The sequence below is a fragment of the Xyrauchen texanus genome, chromosome 43 (genome assembly GCF_025860055.1).
Source record: "Xyrauchen texanus isolate HMW12.3.18 chromosome 43, RBS_HiC_50CHRs, whole genome shotgun sequence".
Taxonomy (NCBI): domain Eukaryota; kingdom Metazoa; phylum Chordata; class Actinopteri; order Cypriniformes; family Catostomidae; genus Xyrauchen; species Xyrauchen texanus.
This window is the reverse complement of record NC_068318.1, coordinates 11,985,623-12,000,111: the sequence shown is the minus strand read 5'-3', so window position 1 is coordinate 12,000,111 and position 14,489 is coordinate 11,985,623. Positions and strand designations below refer to the sequence as shown.

Genomic DNA, 14,489 nt, shown 5'->3' with positions numbered 1-14,489 from the left:
ACCACCTCGCATGTAATCGTATGGAGTCACATGGAATAATCTTATGGTGCCTTTAGGTGATATTTGGACCTTCAGAGATCTAGCCACCATTCACTTGCATTGTGAGGACCAACAGAGTTTAAATATTTTTCTAAAAATCTTAATTTATGGCCAGAAGAAAAAAAAAAAGAGTGAATGATAAAAGAGTTCTGATTTTTGCATGAACTATTCCTTTAAATCTTTTTCATATTTACATTTGACTCTAGCATTTCTATATATAATTAATAATTTTATTGTTTAATAATTTATTTTGGGAAAGAGGAATAATATAAAAAACGGAATGTTGCAGTATCACGGCTGCAGCTTTAGATACAGGACGTGTTAACACTGACACTTTGTGGTTCATTTTAAAATTGCAAAGTGAATGTGGCTGCCTCCTTTTCTTACAAAATAAAAAAAATAAATCGCGGTCAGACACTTAAATGGAACTGAATGTTGTAATTTTTTGGAGGGTTTAAAGGCATAAACGTGAAACTTATCATTTTATAAAAGCACACATCATTTCTTCTGTTAAAACATTTGTTACACTTGAGCTGTAAAGTTGTTTAAATAAAAATGTACGGTTGTTTTAGTGTTTACGATGTTATATATTCATGCCCGGCAACAAAGTTGTAAAATTGGATATTACATTACACAGAAAAGGTTATTAAGCGATTAAATCGCGCTAAAATCAAGTTTCCACTCATATTGTTTACATCCTGTAGCTGAAGGCCTAATTTTAAACCGAGTATTTTAACACTCACTTCCATTGGATGTGCCTCACGATAAACCAGATTTTTTCTTTTCTAACGAAAAATAGGGACGAGTCGAAATGAATTTTTGTGTTAATCAATATGCACCATGAACAAATGCTGTCAATTGAGCTGAACTTGTATTGAACCCGGAATATACCTTTAATGTATGTATTTTAAATATTCACTGTTGTCTGCAATTTCCAGTATTTAATGTAACAAATTCAGTATTTAATGTAACAAATTCACGAATGGGCAATTATACTGAATTTATTTTCAATGTAAGATGCAAACACACCATGAGGAACAATCTGGGCTAAAGCACGTACATTGATGGAGTAAAATGGTTCACGTGAATACAAGTGCGAAACTAAACAAACTGTCATTCTCCATATGCAAGGCCAATGATGGTTCACTAATATTCATCACCAACTTTATAAGAATTCATTCCTTGCACACTTATTTCAAATATTTGAATTTAGCCATTACAATATAGGCCTGTTGAGTGCATATATTTATTTACTCTACACAACTTATCAATTTGAGAAGTTTTCAACTGATATTTCCAATCTATAGATATATAAATTGGGCCACTTTTGGTAAATCATCTAGAACAGCACTCAAACCTGTATACACATTTCAACACTGCTCTTTGTTTATTAATTCTTGTCATTTATGTTAAAAATGTCACACACACTTAAAATAATAATTTTTGAATCTGTTCAAGCTCAAGAAATATTGAAATGTCCACCTCTGTCATCATTGGTGCATTTACACTCACTGAGCACTCACCTGTACACCAGAGAATGGACAGACTAGATCAAACTGACAGAAAGGCTCCAGTAATCAGATAACCACTCTTATACAATCGTAGTGAGCAGAATAGACAACACATTGGAACTTAATTCCAGCATGATAATGCACTATGTCACAAAACAAAAGTCAACTCAAACTGGTTTCATGAACATGACAATGAGTTCTGTTCTTCAGTGGCCTTTCCAGTCATGGGATCTGAATCCAATAGAAGACATTTGGGATGTGGTAGAACAGGAGATTCCCTGCATGAATGTGCAGCTGACAAATCTGCAGAAATTATGTGATGCAATCATGTCAACATGGACCAGAATCTCAAAGGAATGTTTCCAACATATTGTGGAGTCCATGCCATGAAGAATTGAGGCTGTTTTGAAAGCAAAGGGAGACCTACCCATTATTAGTATAGTGTTCCTAATAAAGTACTCAGTAAGCGTAGGTAATATGTGCAAAACCATCATTGTGAACAAAGATTTGAAAATGTTCAATTCCAACCCACAACACAAAAAGTGTAACTGTGCAACATGTGGACATATTGCTGTGATATTACTCATTTCATGGCAATTAAAACAGACATATTTTTTGTAAACCGCTTGATTAACATCTGTCAAAAATGGCAAGTCTGACTGCCTAGAAAAATAATGGCACACCTGCATGATTTGAGGCATAATTTACAGTGGTAGCACAAACAGTGTATGCACAATAGTAATACTGATATACATCACAGCAAACACCACTAATTAAAAGCGAGAGAAATGAGACCACTTGGACATACAGTAAGAGTCATGTTTTATTTACAGCAGAATCCTGACAAGAGAAGGGAAGTTTAGGAGAGCTGAAATGTGTTCAGTACAACTCATTTGGATCAACGTTTCACTACACTTTATTTATTCAAATTTGTATACAGAATCCTTTTGGCTGTTAATGTTGAGCCCAACAGAGCTTAGCGCCCTCTGCGGGCAGGGAGGACAATGAAAAAAATAAAAAGTAGTACAAAATGAAAATCGACAGCATTAGGGGAAAAGTGGGGGAAAATGACAGATAATGGTTTGAAACAAAACAAAAAAAAAGCAATCTTCCATTAAAAAAACCCCCTTTTGTTTATTTCAATGCAATCATCATGATCGTCATTTAAATGGTTCTCTTTTTTTTGTTGTAATGTCTATAAGGGTGGCAGAGGGACAGTGTGTTGGATTTATGTCCATGATGCTCAGTTTAACCGTGTCCCACTGCCATCAGGCAAACGTTCATACTGAATATTTAGGCAACGCATTGCCAATGTTTGTCCAAAAGTGGGGCTGAGGGGCAAAGTGGTTCAGTCTTGTTGCCCCTCTGCCTCTCTCTCTCGTTTTATTAATTATCTTGTGCGAGACTCTTCGTTCACGAGTCTGCGTTTCAGAGTTTCAGAGTGTCGCACTACCACCGTTTCCCTGGAAACGCAGCTTTGAAGAATGACACGCTGTACAATTGACATGCAAGGCCAGACAACTAACAGATTAAAAAACAGGTAACATCAGGTAAAAAAAAAAAAAAAAAAAAGCAAATCTCAACAGACGAAGCCAGCAAAATGCATTATTTTCTACAACATTGCACACACACGCACTCATTCAACCCCACTGGACACACACCATCAGTTTCAGTTTTAATCTATTATGGATCCAATTGTGTGGGAGGAATGACTACAACAAAATTATTATTTTTTTTTTATATAGCATGTATATGCATATATATATATATATATATATATATATATGCTTGAAATAACAAAATACTAGTGGGAAAAAAAATTCATGGGCTTGATTAAATAACTAGGGTCCAATGATTTTAGTACAATCCTTTAAAATTTTCCTCAAGTGGGGTGATAGAGCTCTTATTTAAAGAGATAGATCACCCAAAAAATTCTGTCATCATTAACCGGATGATTCTCATGGAACTGATGATTCTCAAGATCATATTTAATCAGGACATTTTCTAGACAGATTTGGTGAGAATCTTTTTCTCATCCTACTGGCGTTCCAGGCCTGTATGACTTCTGTGGAAAACAAGAGAACTTAAGTCTCAGTCACTATTCGTTCACTTTCAGTGCATAAAAAAAAAATGCAACAAAAGAGAATGTGACAGATACTTACATTTAGTCAAAGATTGCCTTTTGTGTTCCACAGAAGTAATTTATTTTTTTTTTAAATTCATTTAGGTTTGAAACAATTTGATGAACAAATGTTGACAGAATTTTAACTTGTGCCATTAATAGCCCATCCAGACCCCTATAGACGTAACGTCATACATTCATACATCTACACAATCTCAAACAAACACACATACACTCCTCTTAAATGGTCCAGCTGTGCACAGATTGGCCTGTTCGAACCATGCAAACAGCCCTCCCACTGTGTCATATGGACAAGGATGTGTAGGCAAAAAAAAGTGACCTATGTGGATTTAAAGAACCCCCCCAAAAATAAAAAATTTCCCCTCATTTGCCTTTGTCATTTCATTCAGCTACGGCTCCATCGAGATCTAAAAACACAGAAAAATGACATAGTTCCTCTTTAAACACATTTTTGCCCTCATTCACACGTACACGCACACTTGCACCGCAACATGATAACCCTTAATACATGTGTACACATATATACATAGAGCTGTACGCCCCCACAATTTATAATGCATCATTTCTGTATATGTCAAGAATAAAATCTTTCTAAATAAAATACATGTATCTGCAAAGGGGGCAGGATGGATGCGGGGTGGGGGATTTATCAGAAGGGGAAAGAGAAAGAGATCGAAGTAAAGGGGAAAATATATCGCTATCCTGTGTGCTGGTCCCTTATAGGGTCATCGTCATCCAATGATGGTGGCGGAATCGACGTTCCTCGTCCACGGTTCGTTTATAGAAGTAAATAAAAAAAAACATCCCAGTCTGTAAATCCATAATGGTGCCGAATGGTAAAAATGGAAATGCATTTGGAGCACAAAGAGGCTCCAGTTACGTCCAGTGAACATAGAATCCGGTAAAGTGTGGTTCAGTTCAGAAAACAGAAGCAGTGATGGGCAAGGAAGGAAAGAGGGGGAGAGAGAGAGAGAGAAATTTAAAGGTATAGTTCACCCAAAATGCATTATTCTGCCATAATTTCCTCAACCTCATGTTGTTCCAAACCTAATACAGGTTGACAGATGACAGAATTTGTTTTTGGGGGGTGAACTGTCCTTTAAGAAAGATGTAGTGACAAGCTTCAAGATTGAATGGAGCTGAGAAAGAAAAGATGTAGAGGAAAAAGACATGATTTGAATGGACAGTAGTGGATCAGGAAAAGGATGGATAGAATGTAAGGAATGAGGAATATGAAGATGTGTGGAACGCTTGAATCCATCTGCCAGTGAAGTCTGTGTACGCCTGTTCATCTGCTGGCTGGAGGATGACGACAGGAATGAGGGACGATGAGAAGACGATTTAAGTTCCTCTCTTCCGAACTCTGTCTCTCTCTCTCTGGTGGGTGGGTAGGGCAGGGAATCTGTGCTGGTCAAAGCAGCATCATACCTCCAGGAAACGTGAGCTGCTGGCCTTGGTGTGGAAGGGCTCGGACCACATGCGCCGTAGGTCACCCTGTGGAGACACACAGAAAGAGAGACAGGGTTAAGATCACATCAAAACAAGAGCAATGTGACAGGGTGACACCAATTGCAGATAAATGTCTTTAAAAAGTTCACAAATCTGAAGGGCAATGGCAAAAACATGAAGTAAAACAAAATAAATAAATACATACATGGAAAAAACCAAAAATATTAATATATAAATAAAACAAATGAAAATAAATATCTAAATATTTAGATTAAATCTTTAAATAAAAAAAAAACAAAATAAAAAAAACACGATGAATAAACAAGAACAGTAATAATAATAATAATAATAAAAACAAATTAATTAATATTTACATTATCTTTAAACAAATATACACTGGTGGCCAAAAGTTTGGAATAATGTACAGTGCTGTTTTGGAAGGAAATTGGTACTTTAATTCACCAAAGTGGCATTCAACTGATCACAAACTGTATCAGGCAATTACTGATGTAAAAAACTATTTTTTTATTAAATCTAGACAGGCCCCATTTCCAGCAGTCATCACTCCAACACCTTATCCTTGAGTGATCATGCTAAATTGATCATTTACTCATGTACTAGAAAATCACTTGCCATTATACAAAAAAATGCTGAAAGTTATTTGGTTCATTAAATTAAGCTTAACGTAGTCTTTGTGTTTGTTTTTGAGTTGTCACAGTATGCAATAGACTGGCATGTCTTAAGGTCAATATTAGGTCATAAATGGCAAAAAATAAACAGGTTTCTATAGAAATGCTTGAAATTGCCAAAAAATAAAAATTTCAAACAAAGGTGCACACTACAGTCTTTAAGGACAAATGACAACTGGTTCTAACAAGGACAGAAAGAGATGTGGAAGGCCAGATGTACAACTAAACAAGAGGATAAGTACATCAGAGTCTCTAGTTTGAGAAATAGACGCCTCACATGTCCTCAGCTGACAGCTTCATTGAATTCTACCTAGAATTCTCTAGTGGGCAAAGAAACACAGACATTGGTCAACAGATAATTGGAAAAGAGTGTTATGGATCTTAACCCCTATGAGCTTTTGTGGGATCAGATAGACTGTAAGGTGTGTGAGAAGTGCCCGACAAGACAGCCACATCTATGGCCAGTGTTACAGGAAGTGTGGGGTGAAATGCCACCTGAGTATCTGGACAAACTGAACTGGAATGCCAAAGATCTGCAAAGCTGTCATTGCTGCACGTGGAGGATTTTTTGATGAGAAAAGTAGTTTAAGAAGTTCTTAACATTGTTTTCAAATTGTAATGGTCATTTTTCATGTTATTATTAATGTCCGGACTATAAATTTTGATGTGAGTGTGTGTGTATATACTGTATGGCATTCAACTCATGATAATGTACACATTTTTCTCTTATGGAAAGAAATTGGTACATTTATTCACCAAAGTGGCATTCAACTGATCACAATATATAGTCAGGACATTAATAATGTTAAAAGGATTAAGACCCTGTCAGGGCCAGCACTATCTCCAGACCTGAACCCCATTGAAAACCAATGGAATGTGATCACAAGCCATCAAACAAAGCTGATCTGCTTGAATTTTTGCGCCAGGAGTGGCATAAAGTCACCCAACAGCAATGTGAAAGACTGGTAGAGAGAATGCCAAGATGCATATGAAAGCTGTGTTGGAAAATCATGGTTATCCCACCAAATATTGATTTCTGAACTCTTCCTAAGTTAAAACATTAGTATTGTGTTGTTTATAAATGAATATGAACTTGTTTTTTTTTTTTTTGCATTATTCAATGTCTGAAAACACCATCTTTTTTGTTATTTTGACCAGTTGTAATTTTCTGCAAATAAATGCTCTAAATTATTTTACTCAAACACATACCTATAAATAGTAAATCCAGAGAAATGTATAATTTTGCAGCAGTCTCTTAATATTTTCCTGTATAGCAAGTATTCTCTTGTTTGGAAATTATTAGTATCTAATATTAGTATCCAAGTATTAGTCAAATTTTATACTATATAATAACTTGTCATTTGCCATCTACTATTTATGGTCTTGAGTGTGTTTGACAAATAAAAAAAACACAGTATAATAAAAAATAAAAGACAACGTACCTTGTTCTAATTTTAACACTCCAAAATACCTTTATGTGAATCAACTGGTCTGTGATAAGAACAGGATTTTTTGGTACCTCAGTATCGATACTAACTCGATACTTAGGGAACAAATAAAATAACTATGATTTTTGATGAAATTACACAACAAATGACTTATCTAAAAGATCTGCATAAAGTCTTATAGATACAAAATTATGCCTTTTCTGATGTAATTTTGTTAAATGTTTTAATTAAATGTTATGATCAAATTGTTATGATCAAATAAATGTACAGCTTTAATGAAATAAAATTACAAAAAAGTACTTTTCAACTAAGACTTTTTTATTTTATCAAGTGACTCGCGAGCTGAAATCTCTGAGCAGCAATAGAGAAACAGGTAATTTGAGTGTGTTCACAGCTGTTTGTACACTTAACACTAATCTGTGGCTCTGCAGACCGATATGATTGGACACACCTCAAGAAAATCAAGCATTCGTAGTGTGTCGTATTTGTGTGCGTGAAGGAGATGATGGCCTCTTATTCATACTGTGGCAAACAGCGCATGTGTCTTGTCTCTTTAAATCCCCCCTTTCCAATAAGCCCAGTCTGCTCTGATTGGTCAACTGGCCTAGTTTGTTGTGATTGGTCAATGTAACACCCCTTACCATAACAGAGTTTCAGGCTTCCTTAACAGGAAGTAAACACCATTGTTACTATGGACAAAATGGCGTCGGTTTTTGCTGTACCAGTTTAAGTCCGAGTCCAATAATGAAAGTTTGGAAGAACAAGCTGATCGACCAAAATCACCTTCGCAAGCATGACTTCAGCAGGACATTTCACAGTAGTAAGTTTTAATTTTCTAGTTCTTACAAGTACACTGTTGATTATTGCGAACCTAACAAAGCTTCAAGTAAGACACGTAGTGCAACTAAGCTAGTCATCTTTTGCTGGAATGGGTGTAGCCAAACTTTTTTCACACGAGCTATGAACAGAGAACAGAGGCTTTCTCCTGGTTGGACATTATCGGTGTACTGGAGAGTTAGTGAGCAAGTTAACCGTGGACTACCGTAGATAGTGGCTGTAATATTACAGCTTGAACTACTTCAATTCTTCTGCCTTTGGAAGTCAAATCAAAAGGTTTTGCTTTTGCAGTGAAAACAGTGTCTTCTCGACATGACGACAACCATAACCCAACTCACCCTGGCCTCAGCTATAACTACGTTTGTTTGAGGGCGGGGCCAAAGTACCCCTTAGGCGGTCATTATGCAAATGTGTTACATAGTGATATACATACTTTACAGAAGACATGGCTGGAATGCAATCCAGCCGTTTCTTGTAGTTCTTGAGCAGTGTTGTGTGTGTTGTCAGTCTAGTCTGTTTCTCTTTGAGCTTTGACCTGCTGCACCAAATTCTCATGCTGAGAAACTGAATCAAAGTTTGTGTGATGGAGAACTTCCTCCAACTTTCCAATCCTCACTGGCTGTCCTTCATTCTCTTGATTGTACAAACACAGGTATCAATAGCTGCTACAGCCTGATGAAGAATAAGTGAGTTCTTCTGAAGCATAAGACTCCACTTTGTGATTTCTTCAAACAGGTCATGGAGAAAGTGAAAAAAACACAAGACAACTTTTCCATTTGTTGTGAGATGTGTTTTGCTCTTCCTCTTAATTGTTTTTGGATGATGCAGCAAGGTGCTGCATGTTGAGGCACACAGCTGTATATTGACCCTGATCTGTGTGCTCAGAAGCAAGAAAAATAGAAAGAGCCCAGTAAATGTGAAGCAACCAGTGGTGTCTTCACTGCAGAAGGTATGGCGCAGACTAACTTCATCCTGATTCAACTCACGCTTGCTTTTTGGCCTAAAATTGTATGTTTTCTATACCAGCTGTAGCAAGTCATAGACATTGTCAATCATTGGAAGAGACTTCTGAACACCCAACATGGCTAAATACAGTCTGTGTGGCAAACAGTGAAAGGAATGTGTTCTATTTGTCCTATTAAGAGTGCACATACTACACCTGAGGCACCCATGTCAACGCTGGTCCCATCTGCTCAAAAGGCTGTAATTTTCTCCTGCCACCAAACATGATCAGTATGTTTAGCATCACCAGACAAGCATTTTATTTGATTAATACTCCAAGTGCATGGCTGTGTTCAAGCTCAGCTAAACCAATAATCCGGTTCACTGCTACATCTGTAGAAATGTGCCTGCAGTATGCAATACTTTGTCCTTCCCAGAAATGTCTGTGCCAAAGTCAGTGATAATAGAGATTTAATTAGCTGTCTGAGCGTCTGTCAGTGCTTGTTCTTTGATCTCATCTGCAATGCATCCTATAAACTCAGCACATGCTGTGTCGTTGTCATATGTCTTGCACACATCCAGTCCATTTTTCTTCATTAGTAATATCTGAGGAAAATGTGGTGAAAGGCAGCTCTTCACATGCAATCATATAGGCAATGTTGAATTTTATTTTTAGTTCTTTCCAGTCACTAGCATTTTTATGCTTTTGACTATCGCCGTGTTTTCTCTGTCTCTTTCTTGAAATGGCTTGTTCTGGTAATTCAATTTGTTTTCCCCGCTATTTCTCTGCCCACTTTGGATCAAAAGTCACTAAACATTTTCTGTGTGCGATGATCATACCTGAGCAACGCAAACTATTGAATCCAAAGTTTTAAAATGCCTTTCTGCACTAACTTGGGTGTTCATTCATTGACACGGAAAAATTATCCTCTGTGTCGTTTTCTATCTCTCTCTCTCTCTCATGCTGGCACAACTGGAGCCTGCTTTTTTATTAGCAGTTTATAACCGTAATATATACTATAATTGATGCTGTACATAAAAAGGCTGTTGTACTTTTTGTCCACTAGGAGCCGCCACGCAACAAGAAATGTCTCAACAGTTATATTTTGCCATTCAGCCACTCCTTGTAAATCAGAAATACCAAATTTAAATTAACAGCTTTTTTCTTCTTAATTTCTCCTTAGGAAGAATAGTTTCTGTTGTTCTTATTTGTCAGTCACTTTGGATAAAAGTATCTACTTAATGAAGAAAGGTAATAAGCATACATAAGCCATAGATCTACATTTTTAATTTTTTTTGGAAATGAAAACAAAGGCTGAGGGACAGACTTAAACCCTATTCGGACAGGATTAATTTTATATGTGGATGTGGGGGAATTTAATAATTACTGGAGCTTCAGTAGTTTTAATTCCTCTTCATGTCAGTAATTTTTTTTAGACTTCTATGGTGTGCGGGTGCGTTCCCGCACTAGTAAAAACTAAATAAAAAAAAAAATACTGTAATAATACGCCTGAAAGACGAGCGAAATTATGATTTTTTTCCAAACTGTAATTTTGTTATTATACTGTTTTTGCTTGCACTTTAAAGCAACACATCAATCCTGAATTAACACAGTAACGTAATTATTGATGTAATGCGGCTCATGACCAAAGATATAGGTGGGGCAGATCTTGCTCTGAGCGCTAGTTTTTTTTTTCTACCTCTTTTTTCACCTTAACTCGTTCAACTCATTCTTCAAACACAAACGCAATGACACAGTATGTGGTGTCCTTGCATTATTCCACCACAAGGTGGCACTCGAAGAACAATGATTTAATTATTTTCCCACGGAATGCTGATTTGTCAAAGTTCAAAATCTAAATCAAATATAGTTTTATAACGATAAGTGTTATTAAACAACCCCAGGGAGAAGAGGAAGAGAAAGCTATGAATGGAAATATCTATCTACATACATAAACAGAAATATATACCATTAACCCATTTTACAGAGCTAACAATACAAAAAACATGCTTTTAATAATTTCTTCAAATGTGTTCCGGTGAAAAAAGAAAGTCATACACACCTGTGATATGAGTGTCAGTAAACTTTCATTTTTGGGTGAGTTATCCCTTTAAGTGAAAAATCTGGATTTAGATTCTCAGCCCTGTCAGCAATCTTAGTACTAGTGGTTGACCAATATGGGGATTTCAATGGGTCGATGGGCTGATACAAAGCCAATATGTCACACAATGTAATCATAAAATTACTAAAAAATAAATGCATAATAAATTCTTAATTAGCACTATATTTACTCAATTTCACACAAATCTAAAAAATAATATTGTATTTAAAAAGGCAGATAGCAGTTTCTTCAGATTTCTGTCATTTATTTGCACATGAAGAAATTGTTAACGCCTTATACCCGCAGGGGGGCGTGGGCGGGCCGTGGGGGCGTGTTTATAATTTTATTACCTTTGTTTTATAACAAATATTCAATCAACTATCATAAACTATGCATCATTTGAAAGCTAAAACACTCAAAAATCACGTTCTGAACTTGTTTTTGCAATCAATACACCAGAGAGGAAAGGGTTAAATACAGACCGACCCTGTAAATATGAACAAAATGAACGGCAATACTCATCTTTCATCTCCTATGGTTCAGATCAGTTCGGACGAATCCAAGAAACACCAGCATACATTTCAATGTAAGGGTCTACTCTTCAAAATGCATCCCACTTTTTAATCCAAAACAACAAAAAATAGGGAAAAAAGCGAAATATCCTCCTCAGTTTTCATGAGCGCTTCCAGTTAGAGTAATCCATCATGTTCACTTTCAATGAAATATCGATTCTAATTTGTATTCCAATGTTCAAAAACCATCTCTCCCCGTAGTTTGGACTGTTTCCGATAAAATGAGCCATTCCCTGTTTCTCTCCTTCAATCACAGGCTCTGTAATGACCAAAATATTAAGGGAGCGCAACAACAGGCTGTGGGACCTGTCACTCGCGACCTCGGTTTTTGACTGGATAAAAGCCACCCAATGTCTGGTCAGCAAAATTTTGATGGATGGGAGTATTAACCAACTAAAACACGATTGCAGTGATTGACAGTTTGCTTAGTTTACCTCAGAAGATCTGTCTAATACATAGGTCTAATACAAGTGCGTCCACGTGCGCTCTTCGTCATTTTACGCACAGCGCTTACCATTGTTTTGCTACACGGAGCTCGTTTCAACGCGCGGATTTATTCTAACAATCTACATCATGGATCGTCGACTGAAGAGGAGTTTTTGTGGTGTTGAGAGTGTTTTGGAGGAGGTAATGAGGAGTAGCGACGAAGAACAGCAGAAAGACGCAGAAACAGACATCTTAGACAGAGAGAGCACGGTGTCGAGTGTCGATTCGGCTGAAGAGGAGATGTTTCTCCATGGACTCGATCCCGTATTAGATCGGTAAGTTGAAACACATCGTCTTGAGTTTTTATGTTTATGAAGTATTGGCAGTTTTTCTGTTCATATCATGTTTTTGATTATAAAATGACTAGCAAAGACACGAGGCTACACGAGTAGCTAGGTGATAGCTGTATATTATACATAAAGACATAATATTTATATCACACACACACATTATATTTATGATGTATATAACAAAAATATCTTTATCTTTATCTTTCCTGTCTTTCAGTGGCTTTGGTTTCCAGTTGGTAACAAACCTTGTTAGTGACTGCCTTGGATCAACATAAATACTGTAAATACTGTAATTGCTTTTTTTTTTTCTTTAGTAATTGGATATTTATTATAATTATCAGTTTATTGTAATTTATTTGAGTAAAAAACACTGTTGCAATTACAAATGTTGTTTTCTTTTTATATAATTTATTAATTAGTTGTAAAACGATCACTTTTGAAATGCATACATGAAGTGAGTTTTTTTGTTTCACTGTTTTTGCTATCAGAATTGTTCAAAATAAAGAGTATTTTGTTAAAATGTTAAAATGTTGTGCTGAAATCATTTTTTCTTGTGTGGTTTGAGCAGAACAGTTCTGAATTGATATACATGTATGTAGTGTGTAGTGTTTACTCATTATGTCATTTGGTTACCAGATGTCCATTTGGAGTCTCCAAATGGCCTTTTGGAAAGGATGCCTACACTTTCCCTGAATAAAAGCTTACAGAAACTACATTTTTGGGAGTATCATCTTCAAATTTGAATCTGAACATGGCCAGACATTCAGTTTTATCTTTATGGTGTTTTCAGGCCTTTAACATAAAAGTCTGATACATTTGTCCCTAAATGAAGTTCATTCATAGAAATCGTGAGTCACTTTCATGTAAATTTGACCTTGTTTTACTCTGTTCCTATGCTACTTTTGAATTAATATGACTCTTGGGTAACAAAGTTTCTAGTGTCTAGTTTAAAAAAAATTTATTTATTTAAAAGTTATGATTGTGGACCATATGGTTTAGGAGCTACAAACATTTGTATTTGGGTATGTCATTTTCAGAAAATTCTCAAAAATAGGGGTGCTGGTTAAGAGGTATATTAGGAAGGAAATAACAGTACACATAGTAGTCCAGCAACCAGCAACTCAAAAAATACCAAATCAAACCAATTGAACATATAGTGCATAGTGAATAAGACATTTAACTACAGCACACATGAAGTGCATTTACCTTGGGCTGCACCCGAAAATTAAGGCAGCTGACTTGCTACCTAATCAGTCATTGGCTTAACTGACAGCTGTTTTGAATGAATGGAACTCCTAAAGAGCCCATATTATGCTCATTTACAGGTTCATCATTTTATTTTGGGGATCTACTAGAATAGGTTTACATTCTTTAATGTAAAAAAAAAAAAGAAGAAGAAAAAAAGAAAAACTGTACATACTGTACATTGCTGCAGCACCTCTTTTAACCCTCTGTCTCCTTTCCGACAAGCCCAGTCTGTTGTGATTGGTCAACCACTTAGAGAGTGTGTTCGAAATGTAACGGCCCTTACTATAACAGTTTCATCACCCAAGGATTCCTGAGCAGCTGTAAACACTATTGAAACTACGGTAACAATGGTGTCGGTTTTGTAATACCAGTTCGTGCCCGATAATTAAAGAGCAACATGCAGGTTGGACACCCCTATATAGCATAGTGTATGTTGATGATAAAACAACTAGATTTTCTGAACTGGTGTAATATATATTTAGCCATTAACGATATTTTGAGATAAATTGTGATAAAATAATTTCAGCGTCTATAAAGCACTAACCGGAAGTGACGATGGGCGAGGGAGTCTGGTCAAGTTCAAGCTCAGGTTACAATGAATGCGAATGAAGAAACCGAGTTCTCCGGTGTGGACAAACATGCCTATGATGGCCCACAGGCCTATAATTATGAGCAAATTAAGAGTTAAAATAATTAAAAGTAAGACTTACTCTGCTAAGTCCTCGTTTTCGTT

At 36.2% G+C, this 14,489-nt stretch overlaps 1 protein-coding gene across 2 annotated transcripts in view; it reads right to left on the bottom strand.

Moving 5' to 3' along the window:
- Positions 1-2,365: 2,365 nt before the first annotated feature.
- The window catches only part of LOC127636073 (signal peptide peptidase-like 3), a 50,581-nt gene continuing 38,457 nt past the window's right edge, over positions 2,366-14,489 (bottom strand). For both annotated transcript variants that reach the window (XM_052116451.1, XM_052116452.1), the window contains exon 10: positions 2,366-5,187. In XM_052116451.1, coding sequence (XP_051972411.1) covers positions 5,116-5,187 — 72 coding nt within the window. In that variant the 3' untranslated portion in view covers positions 2,366-5,115. The remainder of the gene's footprint in view (positions 5,188-14,489) is intronic.